Source organism: Schistocerca nitens, chromosome 5 (assembly GCF_023898315.1).
Source record: "Schistocerca nitens isolate TAMUIC-IGC-003100 chromosome 5, iqSchNite1.1, whole genome shotgun sequence".
In the NCBI taxonomy this organism is placed as follows: Eukaryota; Metazoa; Arthropoda; class Insecta; order Orthoptera; family Acrididae; genus Schistocerca; species Schistocerca nitens.
In genome coordinates, this window is record NC_064618.1 from 470,505,366 (window position 1) to 470,531,066 (window position 25,701).

General features: G+C 41.8%; 1 protein-coding gene across 3 annotated transcripts in view; it reads left to right on the top strand.

Annotated features, from left to right (window-relative positions):
• LOC126259155 (TGF-beta receptor type-1) overlaps positions 1-25,701 on the top strand; it is a 197,749-nt gene that overhangs the window by 31,763 nt on the left and 140,285 nt on the right. For 2 of the 3 annotated variants that reach the window (XM_049955698.1, XM_049955697.1), the window contains exon 2: positions 5,380-5,497. In XM_049955698.1, the coding sequence (XP_049811655.1) occupies positions 5,380-5,497 (118 nt within the window). Of the gene's footprint in view, positions 1-5,379; positions 5,498-13,023; positions 13,104-25,701 lie in introns of all 3 variants that reach the window. The other variant, XM_049955700.1, reaches the window with a different exon arrangement.

Here is a 25,701-nt window from a genome sequence, read left to right on the forward strand (position 1 = left end):
TGACTAGAAGAAGGGATCGGTTGGTAGGACATGTTCTGAGGCAACAAGGGATCACCAATTTAGTACTGGAGGGCAGCGTGGAGGGTAAAAATCGTAGAGGGAGACCAAGAGATGAATACACTAAGCAGATTCAGAAGGATGTGGGCTGCGGTAGGTACTGGGAGATGAAGAAGCTTGCGCAGGATAGAGTAGCATGAAGAGCTGCATCAAACCAGTCTCAGGACTGAAGACCACAACAACAATTACTCCTTAAATGCACTGCTTAACAAAAATTTGGAATACTGTCATAAAATGTTGTAAACAATACTAGAGGTCTCATTGACATAGGCACTTCATCATTATCCAGTTAGAGCCCATATACTGGACAGTGTTTACTACTGGCACACTTTGTGGTTGTCTTCCAGCCATCTAAACATACCACTGCTGCAGTGACGCCCTGCAAGAAGTCCAGTATCAACAAAAGCTTCATTCAACTTGCATTCAGCATTGGAGTAACATGGCATGTAGAGGTATATGACATTTTGATAGAGTCAGGATAGTGGTTTTACTTTCAGTGGCTTTTACACAGAAACACATTGGTTATGTGTCACTCAATATGGCATGTGTAAGGTGTAGGGAAAGTACAGAGAGATGATAAATGTTAACAGTAGACCTTGCAGTGGTCGTCCTCATATGACAACACCAACAAAGGATTGTTTACTCCAGCTGTCAACTCGTGGGCACCCAACATCAGTTCACAGAAATGTTGGAAACAGCTTCTCCCGGGCAACAGAGATTCGTTTCTCACAAGGGAACCTCCCTATCGCACTCCCCTCAGATTTAGTTATAAGTTGATACAGTGGATAGGCCTTGAAAAACTGAACACAGATAAATCGAGAAAACAGGAAGAAGTTCTGTGGAACTATGAAAAAAATAAGCAAAATATACAAACTGAGTAGTCCATGCGCAAGATAGGCAACATCAAGGATAGTGGGAGCTCAGGAGCACCGTGGTCCCGTGGTTAGCGTGAGCAGCTGCGAAATGAGAGGTCCTTGGTTCAAGTCTCCCCTCAAGTGAAAAATTTTATTTTTTATGTTTTCATCACTTTTTTTGGGAGTGATTATCACATCCACAAGAAAACCGAAATTGGGTAAGGTAGAAGAATCTTTTTCCCCATTCGCCAAGTGTACAAGTTAGGTGGGTCGACAACATATTCCTGTCATGTGACGCACATGCCTTCACCAGTGTCGTATAGAATGTATCAGACGTGTTTTCCTGTGGAGGAATCTGTTGACCTATGACCTTGCGATCAAATGTTTTCGGTTCCCATTGTAGAGGCACGTCCTTTTGTCTACTAATCGCATGGTGTTGCGGTGCGGTCACAAAATACAGACACTAAACTTATTACAGTGAACAGAGACGTCAATGAACGAACAGACAGATCATAACTTTGTGAAAATAAAGAAAGTAAAAATTTCACTCGAGGGAAGGCTTGAACCAAGGACCTCTCATTTTGTAGCTGCTCACGCTAACCACGGGACCATGGCACTCCTGAGCCCACACTATCTTTGATGTTGCATATAGACTACTCAGTTTGTATATTTTACTTATTGTTTTCATAGTTCCACACAACTTCTTCCTGTTTTCTCGATTGATCTGTGTTCAGTTTTTCAAGGCCTATCCACTGTGCCAACTTATAACTAAATCTGAGGGGGGTGCGATGGGGAGGTTCCCTTGCCAGACAAAACATTGCGTAGAAGGTTGCATTAGGGTGATCTTCATTACGGAAGACGAAGAGGTCCAATAAATGATTGTATGGCCCTACAGACATTAAGTCAGGGACACCTTCATTGTAGTCGGTGACAATGCAAGACTGCACTGTACTGTAGCAGTGTGTTGGTATTGTCAAAGAAGCAACATCAACTGAATGCATTGTCCAGGACAGTCCGCAGACGTGAATGCAATTGAGCATGTGTGGCACCTGTTGAAGGTGGCCATTGCACGGTGTCCAAATCCACCTGACAATCTTGAGGACCTCAATGAAGCTGCCATTGAGGAGTGGGACCCTACACCCCAAGATAAACTTGATGGTCTCATCCAGAGCATACCTCACAGAGTGGAAGAACTCATCCATGTGTGGGGAGGACTAACTCACTACTAAAGATTAATAATCACCAGTGAAAGATTTTCAGTCTAATTGCTTTCAAAATGTTCTCTTGGGAGAGAGCCTGCTTTGTTTCAAAATGATTTTTTGTAACTAACCAAACCATTCTTGTTTTCAGAAAGAATTATGTTTATTTTGTTAATAAGATATTGTACAAATCTCAGGGGGTGTACAATAAGAAGTCATTACAGTAAACTGTACGGTATTCCAAGCTTGTGTTGAGGTGTGTATGTGTGCAAAATATGCACATCAAATATTCACAAGAGTTATTCGGGGGGGGGGGGGGGGGGGTTCTACAGTTGAATGTGGAATTTGAACCATGGTGATAATTGGCATTTTTGTCATACCTAGAGGTGGCAAAGGAGGAAAGTACATGACTAAATCATGGGACCAACTCTGTATCGAAACCATAACCTATGTAATGGTAGTCTGGCATTTTTGTTACCATGCTACTGAATGGCACAACATGAACACATGTATTTGCTCTATAAAACCATGTATATGATGTATAAAGAAGAAACAATTTACTCACCTAAAAAATGACTTCACAAGTGTACCACTCCAAAAATGATAGCTGTTGGTGACATGTTCTCCCTTTCCACTCTGCATAAGGAATGATGATAACACACTTGCTCAGGTTAAAACCACACTATCAAGTCATGGATGTATGAGTATGCAGCAACAAGATGTCTAGTTTTTGTGACCAGATTCTCCAGTATCAGGCTCCTTCTGTTGTAATAACACTGTGTGCTAGTGACGCTAAATAATCCTAGATGTGTCTCTTGCGTATTCCCATACTGAGATCAACACAACTTTACAGTTAACTCATTTCAATAATTTTCACTTTACAATGAACTAAAAGAATCTCATTTCAGTAATTCTCTTTCAGATGATACAATTCAAAATATGGAACAACACACCATTCAGAATAGTTTGCATGTAACAATAATGTGATTCCTGTTTTATTGGTTCATTGTCAATCAGTGCAAATCCACGAAAAAGGAAAGGAAAAAAATACTCTTTATGCTTTTGTTATAATGCCTCTTTTGGCATATTGAAAGTGACTCTACCTAGTACCTTAAAACAAGAAACAAGCACTTCTGTATCAGGGAGGGAGAGGTTTTGTTATTCAGCACAATCTACTCTGAATTGTACCACAATTTCCTTTCATATACTGGTCATTCAATAAATAATGCAACACACAATTTTTTCCCAAAGCAAGATGGTTTTATTTGTGATTTAAATGCACCGTATTGTTCCCAAGTTGACTGAAGCAGTTAGATTGTTTTGAACACTACAGTGGGTTGGTGGTGGTATGCTGGTGCCTTCCTCTGACCTTTGAACTGACTTACCCAGCCAGTTATAGGGGACTTACAGTTTAACATGGATTCTGAACCTTGGTGCAACTTGCTCCCATTTATGTGATATGGGAAACCCGATTTTTCAATGTTATTTCCATTGAGTTCTATGGCCTTCACCACCTTAATGTGGGCCCCCAAATGCCACAATGGTACTACTCTATTATTCTGCATTTCAATGAAGTTTTTGCTGCACCAGTAGCTTCCCCAATTGTTGATGAAGAGCTCCCTGCAGAGCCTATGCTTCAGTGGGCTAAAGAGATTGAAGTCAGAAGATGCGAGATCCGAGCTGTAGGGTGGATGAGGAAGAACAGTGCACCAACATTTTGTGATATCCTCTTGGGTGTGCAGACTTGTTTGTGGCCTTGCATTGTTGAAGTGAAGGAGAAGTGCATCCACATTTTTGTGGCCATGAACATGCTGTAATTGTTTCTTCAATTTCCTAAGCATCTCACAATAGACTTCAGAATTGTTCGTTTGCCTATGAAGAAGGGTGTTGAAGAAGATTGTGGGCTTGACTTCACCACCTGAGGTGGTTGTTTCGTAGTACTGCTTTCAAGGAGACATGTGATGCCACTTCATGGACTGCTGTTTCGTTTTGGTCTCAAAATGTTTCATCATGTATAACAGTGTTTGACAAGAATTTGTCACCATCAGCCTCAAACTAGCAAGCAGTTTGCACACCATGTTCCTTCTCTCTTCTTTATACTCTTCAGATAGGCTTTGAAAAAACCAGAAAGTGCAAATTTTTGAATACCCTAACTGATGGACAAGTGTGTCGGTACCATCAATAGAGATGTCAAGTTGAGCTCTGAATTGCTTGATTGTTATTAATCCATCACTTTGAATAAGAGTGCCGACATGTTGTGACATTGCCGGTGTCACTGCTGCGTGTGGCTACTCTGTATGTGGGAGATCAGACAGATTTCCTTCTTCTTGTTCTGTTGTTGACAACAGATGCTTTGGCCAGTGACCAGTGACTTATCATGCTTTTATCTATAGATTCGAAGAAATTCAGTGAACATTTGTGAATCTGCTTTTATCCTTCTTCATTTTTTCCTCCTGTCACAAAATTGCACCTCACAGAAATGGCACCCTGTGCATGTGCACTGACTGCCATACCCTAGTTACACCACTACTGGTAATTAATGTCTGTCCACTTATGTTCATTGTACACTATTAAAAGGAGGTTGGCTTTTAACCAAGACAGGCCCCAATAATATTATGATTCAATGCCTGTAAATCGAATCCATTTATGACTTAGGCCACTTATCTTACCTGGGTACCTGTGCTACAGAACTGTAAACATGGTGCAGTGGAAAAATTTATGAGAAGATGATGCTGTGTTATGACGTGAATGAAAGCAGTATTCAGTGAATTATTCCAGCTGCGCTTGAATGCTGTCTGATACTAGAGCTTATGGGCTGTTTTTGATTTGAATATGGTTCAACTTTATATACATTTGTTTGTATCTATGTTGCCCTCTGCTTTGTGACTTCCCTTCAAACAACTGTCTCGTCAATCTTTTTAGTTAGCTAATATTTGTAAATTAATTCATTCCTTTTATTACAGATGCATTCCTAGGGATTCTTTCAACATTGTTAAAAGTGTAAATAATTAATATCATAATGATCCCAAATGTAACAAACATGTTATTTGCCATATTCAAATAATCCTGTGAAACATTTAACCCAACTGCATTTCCGAATGAGCTCTGTTGGGGCAAAAATGCTGTTTCTTTTATTTTGCATTTATTACATGTTTTAAATATCTTTAAATAGTATATATTTACAACTGTTAGTTAACAGTTCAACAGAACTGTGCTGTTTGCTAGACATTGTGTACAGATTTTGTGACACATCTCAATATCTGTTTAAGGGCTCGAATGCTATTGTGACATTTGTCTTGAGACTGACTACAAATGTATAACAGATGGCTACTGCTTTACGTCTATCTTCATGGATAAAAATACAGGGTCCACGGAATTACAGTACAGGTATGAACAAAAGTTTAATGCATTTCACTTATTCACAAGTTATTAAGAAACTCAGTTTTTCATTATAGGGCAGTATATCACATAACAATGGAAGTAGTACAGATCATAGCCTGAACTGCCCTCTATGCAGCACTACCATTTAACATAGTTACAATGCATTTGTAGAGATTTGTGCCATCATTGAACCCAGGCAACAAAACCAATTTGGGAAAATTCAGGGTTTACTTCTTGATCTATGATTTTAAAGCTTTTTTAACTTCACCCTTGAAGAAAGTGTATGTGGACACTGTAGTGGATATCAGGAATGTGCAGCATTGGATGAAGAAGTTTGATATTGGAGGAATGTACATTGTACATAAACCGAACAGTGACTGGCTGACATTTGTCACAGGTGGCAAATGCAGGCGTACTGATGAAGTGATTCAAGGAGACACACACATTAAGAGTTCACAGTCAATAGTGAAGGCAGTAAATGACATTCATGCCATCAAGCATTATCACGATAATGTGTGCCCCTACACATCATTTTTAACAGTGGTGCCTTGTGCACCCTACAGCTATGATTTGGGCCTGTGAAAGTCAATGTGGTTATGGATTCAGTGACTTCAATGAGGTTAAAACAGTTTTAAAATTTTGGGGCAAGAAGCAAAACCCTGAATTTTTATAAACAGATTTTGATGCCTATCTTCAACAATGGTGCTATTTTGTGTAAATGCGTGGTGACTATATTGAATGCTGCTGTTGTGTAGAGGACAGATTAGGCTACAATCTGTACTAATTCCACTGTTATATGCTAATTATTTAAATTTTCTTGACACAGGAGGAACTACATTTTGATCCACCCTCTCATTTGTATTTTTAAAATATATTTGTAGCAAATTTACCTTGTATGCTGCTGTATGTTAAATAAAGGAAAACTGAAAGGGCAGAAGATAATTTTAAGCAGCATCATTAATAAACAGTTATCATTGTGTGTTTTTTGATACTGAGCTGCTCTGTCTCATTTCTCTCATTTTCCTTATCACTAATTTATGTATTATATGTAGGTTCTGTGTCATTATGTTGTATACAGGAAGAACAGTTACTAGTACAATTTTTCTGTAATATGTCTTATCATTTTCATTGTGATGTAAAGTATAAAATAATAAACAAAAGAAAGCACTATCTGCAGGCGATTGATATGGAATAACAACAATCAGAAAGGATACCCCATAGAAGAGGCATTAGTTGAGACAGGCACAATGAAACATAATGCAAGAAATATTCAGATTTTGGACCAAGTTCTTCATCAGACATAGAAAAAACACACACATTCACATGAGCACAACTCACACACACTTGGTTTCTGTCGTCTCCCGGTATAATACCCAATTGCAATTGCCTGTGTGGTAAGCAGCAACCATTGCTGGGGTAGGTAGTGGGAATATAGAAGAGGTGTTGGGTGGGGAAGAGGAAAGGATAGCTGGACAGGGGCGGGGGATGTTGTTAGTGTGGCACCATGGGAGGTGCAAGGACATATAAGATAGGGCTGCTAGGGGCAGCATCAGGATGCTGTGCTGGGGGAGGGGAAGGGGGAGGGGGGCGTGCCCAAAGCAGAGAGGAGCAAACTAGAGACATGCGAAGGACTATGTACGTGTGCTGACACACTAGGGGGCATGCATAGTACTGGAGTCTAGGCAGGGAAGGTGGTGGGCGGGTGGAAGACAGAAATTACTGAAGGTTGAGGCCAGGTGAGGGCGAGATGGATTGTTACTTTGTCATGCCCACATAGCTACTTTTACAGGTGGCCCTATCTTTCGAAGGGGATAAGAGATGTCTGTGATGAGATTGGAGTATGTGGTAGTGGGAGAGTGAATGGTGATGCACACACAAGCAGAGAAAAGGTGCCCAGGTAGCCAAGAACAATAGAACTTTATTACCACAGAGAAATTACACAACAACAAAAGCAATAGAAACAGCTTCCTAATCTGCAGAAAGAATATCTCTAACCCAATACAATCATTGAAGGTGCAAGTTGAGCACTTAGTCTTTCATGACCAAGAAACGCTGCTGTAGGCACGGTTATTGTAGGCCACACTGGTGATATTCAGATAACAAACATTGGAGGAATATACTCATGGCTCTTTTGAAGCAGAACATTGGTGTTGAGGCTGGGACTTACATTGATTGGTGAGCTGCTGGGCAGAGCCATATAAAGGCCAGCTGGCAGAGAAATATCATGGAGTAATAGTGTGTCTTGTGGCTCGCTGATGTGAGCTAGTGATGGCTATGTCCAGTGAATGTGGCGTCCTCTGTTCTGCAATGACTGGTGCAGGAAAGTTGAGCTGCATCGACTTTCAGGTGTCTAGACAAGGCGGCAACCTGCAGCACTGTGTTGTATGGTTGGATCACAAGGCACCAGCTGTATTCCATATTTCTCTTCCCTTTGGAAAAAACAGCAGAGCCATCTCCCCTGCATGTGGTAGCTGTGGTGCAGGCAACAGCTGAAGTTATGGGACTCATTTTCCAAAGGAGGAAGTGGTGAAGCCATCTGGAACAAGTGGAGCAGAGAACAGAAGCACTTAAGAAGGCCAGCTGAAGGCTCAGAGGGGATGCCCCAAAGGGAAGAGGCTGGAACTCTGTGGAGAGAAGGCCATGGAAGATGTAGGAGATGATCATGGTCAGAAATGTCCAGGGCCCACAACTAGGGTGCAGCAGCACAGAGTGGGGTGGGTCAAGATGAAAGCACACAGGGGGCAATGAAAATGCCTATTGGGAAAAAAATTATTCCTGTGTGTGTGTGTGTGTGTGTGTGTGTGTGTGTGTGTGTGTGTGTGTGTGTGTGTGTGTGTGCGCGCACATGCGTGCGTGCATGAGGGCAAGCACGCTGGTGCACTTGTGTATCTCACTCAGAAGAGATGACATCTGGGAAAGGAATTAGTGCCCTGGAGATGTAGGCTAAAGGCTGGTAACACGCAGGAAGGATGATGAAATGAGGAGGAGACAAGAAGGGGACATCGGGGGTGGCAGAAGATGGAGAGAGGCCGTCATTGGACCAAGAAGATGCTGGCACACAGGAGTCAGGGCAGGAGCCAGTGATGCAGGAAACGCCAGTGAGAGGCTGAAGGTGGAGAACGGCAAATGGGACATCAACAAATGGGCCGGTCTGAGTATGGGCCAGAGGCAAGGGGGCCGGCAGAGTGCGGACTAGAGATGAGTGGCTGGAGGCATGGTGGGTGGGAACTGGTATTGCTCAAACCCAAGGAAGCACTATTGCTGGTGGCAGGAGTGCCGGAGACACCTGAATAGGTCACGGCAGGCACCGGACTGACACAGACTGCCCAAGAGGAAGGCATCATGATGCTGGTGGCTGATGGGAGACTGGCACTGGAACCAGTGGTGGCCATGACATAGCATGGAAAATGGTGTGGGAGATCATTGTATGACCTGTTGCCTGAGCTGGCAGGAACCCAGAGTAGTGAGCCACCTGCAGAAGGAAGGCCAGCCATGGCCACAGGCTTCTGTCAGTTTCCACAATTAACATCAGGCACTGCCGGTGGAGGGTAGCCACTGGACAAGGCAAGGAGCAGACCTGGAAGAACAAGAGACATACAAGGTTATCATCAAGAAGGACAATCGTGTTGCAGGGGCTAGTGGTGGTGCCGGAGCAGGAGCTGCTGTAGTTGTTGGCACTGGAGCTGGTGGTACCAGATTGGAATGTGCTGGATTGATGGCAGAGAAGGCAGTGCAAGAAGTGAGTGAGCGAGAGGCAAAGGGGCCAGAGGTGTGGTGGTTGGGCGTGCCCAGAAGAGAAACATCACGAAGAGCAGAGACTGCAAGGAGGCGATCCAGTGCAGCAAGGAACATGGGTCAAGAATCCAAGGCATCTCTATAATCAGGAGGAAATGGAGGCAGTAGCATTGAGTCCTTTACAGGGGGCATTGGGATGGACGAGGTGCTGTTGAAGAGACTCTGAGGTGCACGGGAAGTGCTGAGTGTAATGAAGAAGCAAAGCTGCCCCATTCATAGCCTTTGAAAAGTGCTGCATCAAGTGAGTGGTATCCAGGTAAAATGCAGCAGTGTTGATCCTCTAACTGCTGAAGCTGCAGAAGTGAAAGTTCTGCCATGAAAGGAGCCTTGGGAAAATAGGCAAGCAAGACCAGCAATAAAAACACTTGGGAGGATCCAACAGTGACAATAGAAGTGTACAGCTTGGGAAATGGAACAGGCAGAAAGACGCCGGAATGAAGGAAGTAAGCGGCATTAGCACAAGATGAAGACAAGGCAAAACAAGCAAGGAAAGACTTAGAAGCATGCAACGTTGGGTGCACACAAGCAAATGCAATCCAAAGGAAACAGGAACCCAGGTGTACTATCTCATTGTAGTGTCACAAGCACAAGAAGAGAAAGGTGCCCAGGTAGCCAAGGACGGTATAACTTTATTACTACAGAGAAAGTACACAACAACATAAGAAACAGGGAAGGCAACATAAAAGATCATCCTGATCTGCTGAAAGAATGTCACAAATGTTGATACAGTCCTTGAGGGTGCAAGCTGAGCACTCAGTCTGTCACAACTGAGAAAATCTGCCTTAGGCACAGTCGGTGCAGGCTGCACTGCCGATGTCCAAGATTCTGATTACATGCACTGCTCTTGAAGGAATATAGTAGCAGCACTTTCAAATAGAACTTTGATGTTGAGGCTGCGTCATACACTGGCTGGGGAGCTGTTGAGCAGTGTCTTATAAAAGCCACCTAGCAGTTGAATACCAGGTAGTAGTCTTGTGTTTTCTGGCTTGCAGATGCAAGTTAGTGACAGCTGTATGCTGTGAATGTTGCACTCTCAGTACTGCAACAGTTGACACAGATGAGCTGAGCTGCACTGACTTGCAGGCATCTTGACAGGGCTGTGACCCACAGCACATTGTTGTGTGGCAAGTGACTGGATCGCAAGGCACCAGTCATATGCCACAACATACCTTGCAGGTGTATGGCAGGGAATGGCAGGGGAATGGCCCATGAGGCAAGGGACTGGGATAAGGGATGGAATATGGACAGAAAAGGATATTATGTAGGTTGTAGGAGGGGGTGGGGTAGGGGGGGGGGGAGGTGGAGAGGATATTTCACCTTTCAGGCTGCAGTGACAAGTAATTAGGTGGTAGAAACCCTGGTGGAGAATGTGATTCATGCGGCTGGGCTGTATGGAAGAGACTTTGGTGTGGACTGGGTGCTAGCTGTAGAAGTGGATATTGTGTTGGTGGCTGTAAGGTTTGATATGGTACTAATGTAGCTATCTTTGATTTGGAGGTCAACATCGAGGAAGACGGCTTGTTGGATTGAGGAGGACCAGGTACCAGGTGAAGCAAGTGAGGGAGGAGTTGTTAAGCTTCTGGAGGAATATGGATTGGTTATTCTCACCCTCAGTCCAGATTATGAAGATTTCATCAGTGAATCTGAACCAAGTGGATTTGGGATTCTGAGAGATAAGGAAGGATTTTGGTACATGGCTCATGAGTAGGTTGCCAAATTACGGTACCAAGCAGGGGCCCATTGCTGTATCACGGATCTGTTTGTAGGTGATGGCTTCAAAGGAGAAGTAATCGTGGATGTGGATATAGTTGGTCACGGTGACCAGGAAGGAAGTTGTAAGTTTGGAGTTGGTTTGAGTATTGGAAATGGTAGTGTTCAGTAGTGACAAAGCTATGGGCATGTTGTTGCTAGTGTAGAGGAAGGTGGCATCAACAGTGATAAGCAGGGCACTGAGTGGTAAAGGAATAGGAACTATGGAGAATTTCTAAGTGAAATAGTTGATGTATTTTATATGAGGAGGTATATTGTGGGTTACGGGCTGGTGTTGGTCTGCAAGGGCAGAAATTTCCTCTGTGCGGGTACAATAACCAGCCATATAAAGGAGTTTCCTAGGTGGTTAGCTGTATGTATTTTAGGAATCGAGTAGTAGGTAGAAGTGGATGGAGTGGTGGAGTGAGGAGAGACACATACCCAGGGAAGAGATTCTGGGATGGATCTGAGGCCTTGAGGAGGGACCCTAGATCCTACTGGATTTCTGGAATGAGGTCACTGTGGTAGGGCCTTTAAGATGGACATATCTGACAGCTGGCCTCCACCAGCATCCCAGTGGTTTGCAACCACAGTGATGGAGCCTTTATTGACAGGTAGAATTGTGACGTTGGGATCAATTTTCAGGTGATGGGTTGCATTGCTTTTTGCCTATGTGAGGGCGGTTTCCATGTTGAAGGATTTGAGGAATAACAGTGAGACGAGATCTTAGGTTAGTAAATTCTGGAACGTTAACAGGAGGTGTGGGTGAATCATGGTTAGATGGAAGAGTAAATTGAGTCATGCAGGATTCAGTATAGGTTTTGGAGTGAGTCTAATTGGTTGAGTTTGTGGCAAAAAGTGTTTCCACTGTAGGGATAGGGAGAAGGAGATAAGATCTTTAACATGACCAGCATGACTGAATTTGAGAGTTGGGCAAAAGATAAGGTCTTTAGAAAGGACAAATACTTCTGTGGTACTGAGGCTTTTCGAGGATAGGTTCTTGACTGTGTTGCAGGTCTGTTGAGGCTCTGGGTTCTGGAGGGTAGTGGCGGTAAGATTTGGGGTGTGTGTTAAATGTAGTATGTCTAGCAGCTGTGAAGGGATGTGATGGAGGTTTGATGGAGGCTCGTGTAGTGTGGTGTACAGCAGTAGTCCAAGGCGGAAGTTTGAGGAGAATAGATTGAACAATTTTTGAGGTGGCATTGTGCTTTCTGCTCTAGTTCCTGAAGGGAAAGGGTTTCAGTCTGGGAGATGTGATGCAGGAATTTAGGATTACAGAGCAGGAGGATTTTACAGATACAACAAAAGTGGTGCAAGGAAGTGTGGATCTGATATATGTAGTTTTGCAGGACTGTGTTGGTGAAGGCCATGGACTGATGGAATTTGCACAGAGAGCAGTAATTGTGGAAGTAGGGATTGCAGCTGGAGATGGGTAATTTGATGGTCAAGTCAGTTGAGGGATTCCACGATCTAGGCGGCAATGGAGGTAGCCAACAATGGAAGAACAGTATATGGGTTTGGTTTCTGGCTAGGAATAGGGCAAATTTTCTAGTGAGGATCCTTAGTGAAGGACAAAAAAGCCTATAAATACATAAAATTATATGAAGTATGTGAGACTGTCACAAAAAACACAGCCAGGTGAAATGGATGAAATATAGCAAAAAAAGATAGAACCATATTAAGTAGGGCCTGCAGTGAGTAATAACGAAATAAAATCTATGTGAATTAGTGCCGATAGATGACGGCAGCCTGTGTGTGTTGGGCTTCTGTGAAAGTGTGTGTTTTTTCTATGTGTGATGAAGAAATTTGTCGTATAGTGGAATAAATCTAGCATTCTTTTACATTATGCCTGCCCGCAACTCATCGTCTCCTGTATGTGGTAAGTAGCAATCTGTCCTTTCCAATTGTTAATGATTGATGTGTAGCTTTTAAAAATATGTAACAGTATAGAGACTTGAGTAGCACTCAAGCAGTTGTTCCTTTTGCAGTTTATGTTCACACTAAGGCAGACAAAACAACAGAGATACCCAAACATGTTCACCTCTGGACCTTCAGTGGCACTGACGATGTGAGTGGTTAATAGTATTGAAATAAATATGGGGGGGGGGGGATCCGCTACGGTAATTGCGAGAAAGTTAGGTGCCAAATTGCAAATCCAAGGGTTCTGGGTTCAATTCCTAGATAGTCTTAAGATTTTTGTTTTGCTTGTTATGATTTCTTTCCCCTCTGGCAATAATTTGTTAATTTGAATAATTCCATGCCACACCTTTGTTTGGAACCCCCATGTTACACTGTATGTGCCTCCTATAGTCTAGATAAATCTGTTCAACACCCTGCAACATGACCACCCCAAGTAAAACATTGTGGTATTCAAATGAATCTTTGAGAGCAAACCAGTTTAATTTTTTAAGGGCAAGGGAATGAGAAGAGGACTATTGGAGTTTTAGGCTGAGGTGTTTGCCAGAACAGAGGAGTTGCTGAAGGAACAATCCACACTTCTATAATTCAGAGGAGCTGGCACTGGGCAAAGGAAAAAGGGGGGGGGGGTGTTAGGAAGAGGGTCCAAACAGTACTGGATCTGAAATAATTATTAAAGTCATTGGTGTTGGGATGTGCAGCATCTTCAGCAAATATGTGTTTGAGATTGCAGTACAATTGATAGATGACGTGGCTGCTTGCACATTTGGCCCTACCTTATGTTGGACAGGAAATGCCTGTGATTGGACTGTGCTAGCAGATGGTCAGTGGGTCTACAGGACAGGCCTTGCACATTGGTTGTCCACAAGGACATGACCCATGTGATGTTGGATGAGGTGCAGGGCAGTAATAGGGATTGACTAGAATATTGCATTTGTTGGTGGATGATAGAATTTTACTTTGGACGATGAAGATTGGTTGGATCTCTCTCATCTCATGGCATGGTAGATAGTCAAAGCTATGGCTAAAGATGAAGTTATGTTCTAAAAGCTTTGGTGATATTATATGATAAGAGGAGGTGAAATCTAGGATGGTTCCATCAACCATGCCCTGTTTTTATAGTGGCATGCGAGTGTGTGGTTTTGAACTAAGTATGTTAGCCTTGTTCTTGGCAAAATTTAAAATATTCCTTGTAACTGTCACTATTTCTGTTCCTTAACTGTAGTGGAGTATTCCCCTTGTACAGGATGTAGATCAACAACTGGAGGAGGTCAGAGTGACCTGGAGGCTCTGCTTGTGACAAACAGCCAGTCATTTGTTTCCTATATATGTGTACTAACTGCTTGTGAGTGTGCAGTATTACCAAAGTTGCCTTCTCTACATTATCTGTGTGTTCTTTAAATTATTGTTCTGTACTTGACAATTCAGACTTTTATTACTGGATGAATCAGGCTGATCCAGTTTTTCATTGAAGATATCATTAGTTACTGTCCATGCATAAAGCAGTTACTTATGATATTCCAGTATTTCATATCGTTATTGCAACATATAGCTTGACAAAATTTTAATCCATTGTCATTTGGGTGTGCATCTGGGGCAGTATTATTTCTTCTTCTTATATTTCAACTGATAAATTTATAGCCATCTGTAAGCTAGTCGGTGACAGAACTATAATTATTTGACACAATACTGCATAATAAATACATGTGTCAGAGATAAGACTTTGTGTGGCTAAGAATAAAACATAATAGATCCCAAGTCAGGAAATTGGCAGTGCTTATGAATTATATGGTTAATTTGTAAAATGGATGGCATGTGTTGGTATGTGAGGCAGCAAAGACTTATGACAGTAATTCCTCTGAGAGTGCAGACGTGAAATGAGTGGTTTCCATGATTTTTCAATCTGGGAACTCTCATCTCATTTGAGCAGGTTGCTTACTAGTTATGAATTGTGGTTTATTTGTCTCATAATGGACATAATCTAAATCATTTAATTCAAGTACAAGAGACACGTCAACTTGTGGTAAAATTTCACCATAAACAAAGAACAGTTGATGTTAACAAACAGCATCGTAATCATAATACAATTTTGTTATGTACACATACAATAAAATCTAACAATTAATTACCCCTTGCTTAAATTATCATTTCATCCTCTATGAATTCTTCTATTGAATAGTGGTTTTTCTCCCACAGAATCTGCTGTAGCCTCATTTTTAAAATCTCTGGCTTCATATTAAATATGTTTTTGCCCATTAACATGTTATATATTGTCATCCCCATATACCGTGGAGTCCGTGCATGTAATTTCACTGTTGTGTGGGTAATATAAAATTGTTTTTATTTCTTGTGTCATATTTATGATTAAAATTATTCTCCTCAGACAGTTTTTGTCTGCTGTGCAGGAAGATTATGATGTGATAAATGTATATGGAGGGAACAGTTAGGATTTGTAGTTTCCAAAATTATGGGGCAAAACGACTCTGTTTGCTGTGCAGCACACATGTATTGGACAATTTTCTTTTGCAGTTTCGGTATTCGAGATACTGTACTTGTATTACCAAATCTCTCATGACCACTGAATCTCAATAGGATGAGGCTGTGATCAGCAGCATGACTTCCCATTATCCCTGGAATGGCCAGTGGTAATACAATGTTCAGGCATTGCAGATTTATTGGCTTGTAGAAGGCAGGTGTGTCGCTGGTGTTCAGTCCACTGTTTTTGTAAAGTATGAACTGTTTGTCCTATGTAGCTTCTGTGATACTGATAAGGTATTTCCTAACTATCAACCTTTCATGAAGGCAGGGAAAATTTCAAGAAACATATGACAAAATTTTGCATAGAATCTTATTAATGCTGTCTTACAAACTACCAACATATTTATCAGGAAGGTGTCAACCAATTATTTCTGTGTTCATGTCTTGATGTATCCAATTTAGCAGATTTAGGCTTATTTCTTTGTGCTGAAGCTCTTGTCCTTTTAATTTCCCTCTTTGATAACATATTCTCATAGATAAAGTCTCTTTGAAATAAGTGTCTTATCTATATAAGAGATGAGTTGAAAAATACTTGGCTTAACATGTACTAGGAAAAATTAAATTTGTCACTGACCTGAAGGTTTATTTGAACACCACAGATCTTTATTAGGTATGGTCCTGTTGGAAGCATTGTACCCTTGACTCAACCCTGACGCTGTTTGGTGTTTTGCACATTTTAACAAACATTGTAAGAGGTGAAACAATTAAGTTTCATTTAAAGTCGTATGACTGACCAGGGTTGAACCTCATACCTATATACCCATAGTTGAGTATCTCACCACTGGGCTACCACATTAATGACAACATAAAAACAAGACAGCTTTTGCAGACTTTGCTCTGGAGTGAAGGTCAGACACCATTCCGCTTGTTTTCCTAACAGTGTACTGCAATTCTTGCACTAGAGGGTCACAAATTTTTAGCATGAAATAAAATTTTAACTGCATTGGATTAGAGCTAGGAATGAGGTCAGTCACCAAACAGCACATACCACTTCCAGTGACACTTCTTTTTCTTTCCTTCTCAAGTGCCATAATTTCAGCACTTCCTTTATATTGGTAAAAAGGCAGAAAGCCATGATTTTCTTCTAGACAGACTGGTATCCCAGAACTGTAAAAGATGAACACATTGTGTGAATACCCACTTCTTATTTTTTGTCTTTCCAAGAGCATCACAACATTAACCTAAGGTTTGTCTACTGTAACAGCTGTATTTTCATAGTGAAATGTGACACTTTAAAATTTTTTGAGCATTCATTTGCAATAAGAAATGCAATGTTCTGTGTGCTGTTCTGCTTTAGCACTGTGGAATTATTTTCTGTAGGCGTTAATGAATTTATGTTGCCTTGAAAATATTTTCACTCAGGTCAAACCTAAACTTCTGAACAATGACCCATGTAAATATGGGCAGATTTCCTAATAGTAGAGCTGTATCCTCAAAGCAACAACCTGCCCTTCGCTGCTGAGATGAAATGTGCTGCAAAACTGAGTTCTCATGTTTCTTCCGTTAAGAAACTAAGCAACTACTGTGGTTAATTGGTAGTAGCAGCTTTAACTCTTGAATCCAGTGCATGTAAGATGGATCTGAATGTCTGCAGAAGTAATTTATTAGTCCACTTGATACATTATAGGATGATGAGTGAAATAAACCTGACTGTGTCTTTAAAGATTCCAATGACCTCTGGCTAGCATCATGGCAAATACCTCAGGGAGATCAGTTTTGGTTGAGGTTGAGTTTGAATTTTGAGAACCTGAGGCCTCTGAGCTTCAGGATGGGTCCGTGCTATGAATTCTTAGAATTGTGAACTATGGTTGTTATTCAGTGAACACTGATGGTTGTGATAGCAGAGCATTGTACAAAACAGAAAATTTTGTGGTTGAGAGAAAAGTGGAAACTTCTATAAAATAAAATCTCAGTTTCATGGTCCACAGTATGCTCAAGGAGCTGAATGGCATTTGAGATGAAATTCTCAGCAGTGTACAATGTTTGGAGCACTTGATTACATCCCATTTGTCATAGGTTTATCTAAGGTGGGTGGAGTTAAAAGAACTTCATAAAGGTAATTGCTTACAGTCATCAGATATTTTAAGTACAGCATTTTGAGCCTCACTCCATACAAGTGCAACTTTATTTCTCAACCAGTTTCCCTTATTTCAAGCATCTTTAGTGGAGGGACTAGAAGTAAAATGAAATGAAAAATATATGTAGTACACACAGTCAAATAAAAAATATAAATATTGTGTATATGAAGATAATCATCTGCAGTACTTACAGAACTGCACAGTGAAAAATTAAAATGACATTAACATCAACTATTGCATAATTATATGCTGTATATAAATAGCTGTCACGATGAAGTGCATACAAACAATAAAACTCATTTCAGCATTATTCATACAGGTTTTGTCATGAATGCAAGATAGCAAACTGGCATACATTGTCTGTATAACACCAAAGCTGGGAGGCATAATGAAAGAATATCTAAAGCAAAGGAGCATGTATCATCACAGACCAGCAGCTCTGTTATAAGGTCAAAGGTTGACAGCAGTTAGAGATAACAACAAAAGTGGCATTCAAACAGTCCTTAGCCTAATATTGGTGATATCTAATAACAAATCCTTATTATCAAAATATAAAGCAGTAATTTGTAATTAAAAAGAAAATAAGCATTATAAGTAGTAACAACTTCCTACGTCATTTTTTATGAATAGCATTGTGATGTAATGGAGTGAGACTCTGGTCCTGTTCAAGAGAACATTACAATCGTGTTTTTGCTTTAGTAATACAACTGTTACATATACATTATGCACTGTTAGTAATGTAAAAGTGCTCCTCTAACAGTAATCAGAAGTGAACATAGGTGAAGTTCCAAGAAATATACAGCAATCAGGCAAAACCTATTTACATAATCCTAACAAGTGATGTCCATTTTAGCATCTAACAAGTGATGTTATCTATAACTGCTGCCAACCTTTTGCCTGATATGAGAGTTACTGGTTTGCGATGAGCTCCCATTATACCATTCATTGGCCTGGCAATATATACCTGTTTCTTATCATCTATTCATGACACAACCTGTATGAATTGTGCTGAAGTCTGTTTTACTGTTTGTATCCACTTCATTGTGACATTTATTTATACAGAACATATGATCATGCTCTATTTGATGATAACATCATTTTGATTTCTCATTGTACAGCTTTATAAGTACTGTAGATGATTCTCTATTCATACATACAATATTTATATTTTTATTTGACTGTGTATACTACATATATTAATCATTTTATTTTACTTCTTGCCTCCAGTGATGATGCTTGTAATAAGTGAAACTAGTTGAGAAACAAAGTTGCAGATTTACAGCTGAAGACTCGAGATACCTCACTTCAAATGTGTGTAGTTACTTTGGATGGACTGTTACTTTCCTAGCTATTCATTTGAACTCACTAAAACCCAGTGATTAAGTTAAATTTCAGTGCGCCCATTGGCTTGTGTTTCTTTAGTGAGTATTAACACTAAGACCAGATTTATAAAACAATCTGGTGGCTATGCTTCATAAGGAACTAGCTGCAAGTAGTTTGTTGGATATAGGTTCCACCTTTTATGAAAACACACTGTTTTTTCTTGTTACCCAAACATGTTTCAGAAGCTCCGTACTGTCATCAGTAGGTTTTGTTATATTGAAAACTTTAAAAAGTGCCCATATTTTCGATTGTAACAGATCTAACAAAGTGAGGTCTAAAGGCAGTTATTGTTCTTTTTTGTTCTTGCCGTGATTTTACATTATATGGTTTTGCAGGACCATCTTTATGGTGTCCACTTTGTTAGATCAGTTACAACCTTAAATGTGTTTACTTCTTACAGTTTTCAATAAAACAAAAGCCACTGATGATGGCATAGATGTGCTGAAACATCTTAGAGTAACAAGAAAAAACAGCATGTTTGCATAAAAAGTGGAAACTATATCCAATAATTTTAACTGAAAACATGGAAAGAAGACGAGCTGCAGATCCAAAAGATGAATAGCAAGTAGTTTAATTAGTAATTGAAACTGAAAACAAACTTCTTGCTGTAGTCTAACCTTTTTGGTTATTCGTCATGAAAAGAATGTATTTTCAGTTTGGAAAGATGTCACTCTACTAAATGTACAAAAATCACAGGGCAGCTGAAGTGGTTGCGAGGAGTGAAATGTGCACACAATTACAGTGTCATCTTTATTGCACCTACCGTCCAAATGCATCATAAAGAAGTAACTGTTACCGAACAGTTGCCAGAAGTACACCTTTTTTATGTTGTCAATAAAAGCATGCTTTGTGCTTTATACTGAAGTTAGAACATACATGAATAGGTAGTGAAGACTCAAAAGTTCTGTGTAATCGGGATTGTTCATGTCTAAGCACTGAAATGTTTATTTCTTCGTATTGCTATAGCCCAGTTGCCTGTGTGCTGGTATTCCAATGTACTCATTAAATTGACAGTTAGAGGACCAGGCATTGGACCATATGCTATGGAGGTGTGTAAGACACTTCTTGGGTTCAAAACCCATTGTTCATTTCACATGATACAAACACCTGCTTTCAACATTGTGCTTACTTGAGCCATACAGCATGTAAAGCAGAAAACTCAACAGATATGATTGATTGATATTCTATCGACAACTGCTCTCAAGAATAGCGCATCGTAACTTCCTGTGCCCTTGAGAGGGGTCAGCTGCATCTACAGTGTCATTTAGATGAAACACCTCAAAGAGGTAAGCTCTTTCTGGCAACTCAGACAGATGTAATGACAGAATGTCCTGGCCACCAAGAAATATTAGTTTCTTACAGGTTGTATCTTCCCCCATGAACCATGGACCTTGCCGTTGTTGGGGAGGCTTGCGTGCCTCAGCGATACAGATGGCCGTACCGTAGGTGCAACCACAACGGAGGGGTATCTGTTGAGAGGCCAGACAAACATGTGGTTCCTGAAGAGGGGCAGCAGCCTTTTCAGTAGTTGCAGGGGCAACAGTCTGGATCATTGACTGATCTGGCCTTGTAACATTAACCAAAACGGCCTTGCTGTGCTGGTACTGCGAACGGCTGAAAGCAAGGGGAAACTACAGCCGTAATTTTTCCTGAGGACATGCAGCTTTACTGTATGATTAAATGATGATGGCGTCCTCTTGGGTAAAATATTCCGGAGGTAAAATAGTCCCCCATTCGGATCTCCGGGCGGGGACTACTCAAGAGGACGTCGTTATCAGGAGAAAGAAAACTGGCATTCTACGGATCAGAGTGTGGAATGTCAGATCCCTTAATCGGGCAGATAGGTTAGAAAATTTAAAAAGGGAAATGGATAGGTTAAAGTTAGATATAGTGGGAATTAGTGAAGTTTGGTGGCAGGAGGAACAAGACTTTTGGTCAGGTGATTACAGGGTTATAAATACAAAATCAAATAGGGGTAATGCAGGAGTAGGTTTAATAATGAATAAAAAAATAGGAGTGCGGGTTAGCTACTACAAACAGCACAGTGAACGCATTATTGTGGCCAAGATAGACACAAAGCCCATGCCTACTACAGTAGTACAAGTTTATATGCCAACTAGCTCTGCAGATGATGAAGAAATTGATGAAATGTATGACGAGATAAAAGAAATTATTCAGGTAGTGAAGGGAGATGAAAATTTAATAGCCATGGGTGACTGGAATTCATCAGTAGGAAAAGGGAGAGAAGGAAACATAGTAGGTGAATATGGATTGGGGGGAAGAAATGAAAGAGGAAGCCGCCTTGTAGAATTTTGCACAGAGCATAACTTAATCATAGCTAACACTTGGTTCAAGAATCATAAAAGAAGGTTGTATACCTGGAAGAATCCTGGAGATACTGATAGGTATCAGATAGATTATATAATGGTAAGACAGAGATTTAGGAACCAGGTTTTAAATTGTAAGACATTTCCAGGGGCAGATGTGGACTCTGACCACAATCTATTGGTTATGAACTGCAGATTGAAACTGAAGAAACTGCAAAAAGGTGGGAATTTAAGGAGATGGGACCTGGATAAACTGAAAGAACCAGAGGTTGTAGAGAGTTTCAGGGAGAGCATAAGGGAACAATTGACAGGACTGGGGGAAAGAAATACAGTAGAAGAAGAATGGGTAGCTCTGAGGGATGAAGTAGTGAAGGCAGCAGAGGATCAAGTAGGTAAAACTACGAGGGCTAATAGAAATCCTTGGGTAACAGAAGAAATATTGAATTCAATTGATGAAAGGAGAAAATATAAAAATGCAGTAAATGAAGCAGGCAAAAGGGAATACAAACGTCTCAAAAATGAGATCGACAGAAAGTGCAAAATGGCTAAGCAGGGATGGCTAGAGGACAAATGTAAGGATGTAGAGGCTTGTCTCACTAGGGGTAAGATAGATACTGCCTACAGGAAAATTAAAGAGACCTTTGGAGAGAAGAGAACCACTTGTATGAATATCAAGAGCTCAGATGGCAACCAGTTCTAAGCAAAGAAGGGAAGGCAGAAAGGTGGAAGGAGTATATAGAGGGTTTATACAAGGGCGATGTACTTGAGGACAGTATTATGGAAATGGAAGAGGATGTAGATGAAGATGAAATGGGAGATAAGGTACTGCGTGAAGAGTTTGACAGAGCACTGAAAGACCTGAGTCGAAACAAGGCCCCGGGAGTAGACAACATTCCATTAGAACTACTGATGGCCTTGGGAGAGCCAGTCATGACAAAACTCTACCATCTGGTGAGCAAGATGTATGAGACAGGCGAAATACCCACAGACTTCAAGAAGAATATAATAATTCCAATACCAAAGAAAGCAGGTGTTGACAGATGTGAAAATTACTGAACTATCAGTTTAATAAGTCACAGCTGCAAAACACTAACGCGAATTCTTTACAGACGAATGGAAAAACTGGTAGAAGCGGACCTCGGGGAGGATCAGTTTGGATTCCGTAGAAATGTTGGAACACGTGAGGCAATACTAACCTTACGACTTATCTTAGAAGAAAGATTAAGAAAAGGCAAACCTACGTTTCTAGCATTTGTAGACTAAGAGAAAGCTTTTGGCAACGTTAACTGGAATACTCTCTTTCAAATTCTGAAGGTGGCAGGGGTAAAATACAGGGAGCGAAAGGCTATTTACAATTTGTACAGAAACCAAATGGCAGTTATAAGAGTCGAGGGGCATGAAAGGGAAGCAGTGGTTGGGAAAGGAGTGAGACAGGGTTGTAGCCTCTCCCCGATGTTATTCAATCTGTATATTGAGCAAGCAGTAAAGGAAACAAAAGAAAAATTCGGAGAAGGTATTAAAATTCATGGAGAAGAAGTAAAAACTTTGAGGTTCGCCGATGACATTGTAATTCTGTCAGAGACAGCAAAGGACTTGGAAGAGCAGTTGAACGGAATGGACAGTGTCTTGAAAGGAGGATATAAGATGAACATCAACAAAAGCAAAACGAGGATAATGGAATGTAGTCAAATTAAATCGGGTGATGCTGAGGGGATTAGATTAGGAAATGAGACACTTAAAGTAGTAAAGGAGTTTTGCTATTTAGGGAGTAAAATAACTGATGATGGTCGAAGTAGAGAGGATATAAAATGTAGACTGGCAATGGCAAGGAAATCGTTTCTGAAGAAGAGAAATTTGTTAACATCGAGTATAGATTTAAGTGTCAGGAAGTCGTTTCTGAAAGTATTTGTATGGAGTGTAGCCATGTATGGAAGTGAAACATGGACGATAACCAGTTTGGACAAGAAGAGAATAGAAGCTTTCGAAATGTGGTGCTACAGAAGAATGCTGAAGATAAGGTGGTTAGATCACGTAACTAATGGGGAGGTATTCAAAAAATGGTTCAAATGGCTCTGAGCACTATGGGACTCAACATCTTAGGTCATAAGTCCCCTAGAACTTAGAACTACTTAAACCTAACTAACCTAAGGGCATCACACACACCCATGCCCGCGGCAGGATTCGAACCTGCGACCGTAGCAGTCCCGCGGATCCGGACTGCAGCGCTAGAACCGCTAGACCACCGCGGCCGGCGGGGAGGTATTGAATAGGATTGGGGAGAAGAGAAGTTTGTGGCACAACTTGACTAGAAGAAGGGATCGGTTGGTAGGACATGTTTTGAGGCATCAAGGGATCACAAATTTAGCATTGGAGGGCAGCGTGGAGGATAAAAATCTTAGAGGGAGACCAAGAGATCAATACACTAAGCAGATTCAGAAGGATGTAGGTTGCAGTAGGTACTGGGAGATGAAGAAGCTTGCACAGGATAGAGTAGCATGGAGAGCTGCATCAAACCAGTCTCAGGACTGAAGACCACAACAACAACAACAACAGGTTGTATTATCATGGGCAAAAGAAATTATTCCTAAGATGCAGGAAAGTTGCAAATCATGAAACAACAATACATATCTGAACTACACTCCTGGAAATTGAAATAAGAACACCGTGAATTCATTGTCCCAGGAAGGGGAAACTTTATTGACACATTCCTGGGGTCAGATACATCACATGATCACACTGACAGAACCACAGGCACATAGACACAGGCAACAGAGCATGCACAATGTCGGCACTAGTACAGTGTATATCCACCTTTCGCAGCAATACAGGCTGCTATTCTCCCATGGAGACGATCGTAGAGATGCTGGATGTAGTCCTGTGGAACGGCTTGCTATGCCATTTCCACCTGGCGCCTCAGTTGGACCAGCGTTCGTGCTGGACGTGCAGACCGCGTGAGACGACGCTTCATCCAGTCCCAAACATGCTCAATGGGGGACAGATCCGGAGATCTTGCTGGCCAGGGTAGTTGACTTACACCTTCTAGAGCACGTTGGGTGGCACGGGATACATGCGGACGTGCATTGTCCTGTTGGAACAGCAAGTTCCCTTGCCGGTCTAGGAATGGTAGAACGATGGGTTCGATGACGGTTTGGATGTACCGTGCACTATTCAGTGTCCCCTCAACGATCACCAGTGGTGTACGGCCAGTGTAGGAGATCGCTCCCCACACCATGATGCCGGGTGTTGGCCCTGTGTGCCTCGGTCGTATGCAGTCCTGATTGTGGCACTCACCTGCACGGCGCCAAACACGCATACGACCATCATTGGCACCAAGGCAGAAGCGACTCTCATCGCTGAAGACGACACGTCTCCATTCGTCCCTCCATTCACGCCTGTCGCGACACCACTGGAGGCGGGCTGCACGATGTTGGGGCGTGAGCGGAAGACGGCCTAACGGTGTGCGGGACCGTAGCCCAGCTTCATGGAGACGGTTGCGAATGGTCCTCGCCGATACCCCAGGAGCAACAGTGTCCCTAATTTGCTGGGAAGTGGCGGTGCGGTCCCCTACGGCACTGCGTAGGATCCTACGGTCTTGGCGCGCATCCGTGCGTCGCTGCGGTCCGGTCCCAGGTCGACGGGCACGTGCACCTTCCGCCGACCACTGGCGACAACATCGATGTACTGTGGAGACCACACGCCCCACGTGTTGAGCAATTCGGCGGTACGTCCACTCGGCCTCCCGCATGCCCACTATACGCCCTCGCTCAAAGTCCGTCAACTGCACATACGGTTCACGTCCACGCTGTCGCGGCATGCTACCAGTGTTAAAGACTGCGATGGAGCTCCGTATGCCACGGCAAACTGGCTGACACTGACGGCGGCGGTGCACAAATGCTGCGCAGCTAGCGCCATTCGACGGCCAACACCGCGGTTCCTGGTGTGTCCGCTGTGCCGTGCGTGTGATCATTGCTTGTACAGCCCTCTCGCAGTGTCCGGAGCAAGTATGGTGGGTCTGACACACCGGTGTCAATGTGTTCTTTTTTCCATTTCCAGGAGTGTATTAAAATCAAATATCTCAAAGAAAAGAAAATACAGACACATAAAGTAAAGGTATAAAATAGCAAAAATATCACAGCTCACATGGAATACATACAAAAGTAGGTAATCAAATTAACAGTGGTGCCAGTGCAGCTGGATAGGATTTTAAAGTATCTTTCCCCTTGACAGCAAGTAAACCGAGCTGTACCTAATTCTGGCCATGAGATACTTGTGATAGCTTCAGTTAAGAAGTGGTATGTCCTGTGGGCTTGGAGGATCGTAAGGATCATATGCTTAAGGGAGTAAGAGTTGAAGCAAGCCACAGTATGGAAAACAATAGATGTTAGATCGTTGAATTTTGGATTTCAAGGGCCCATTTCTTACC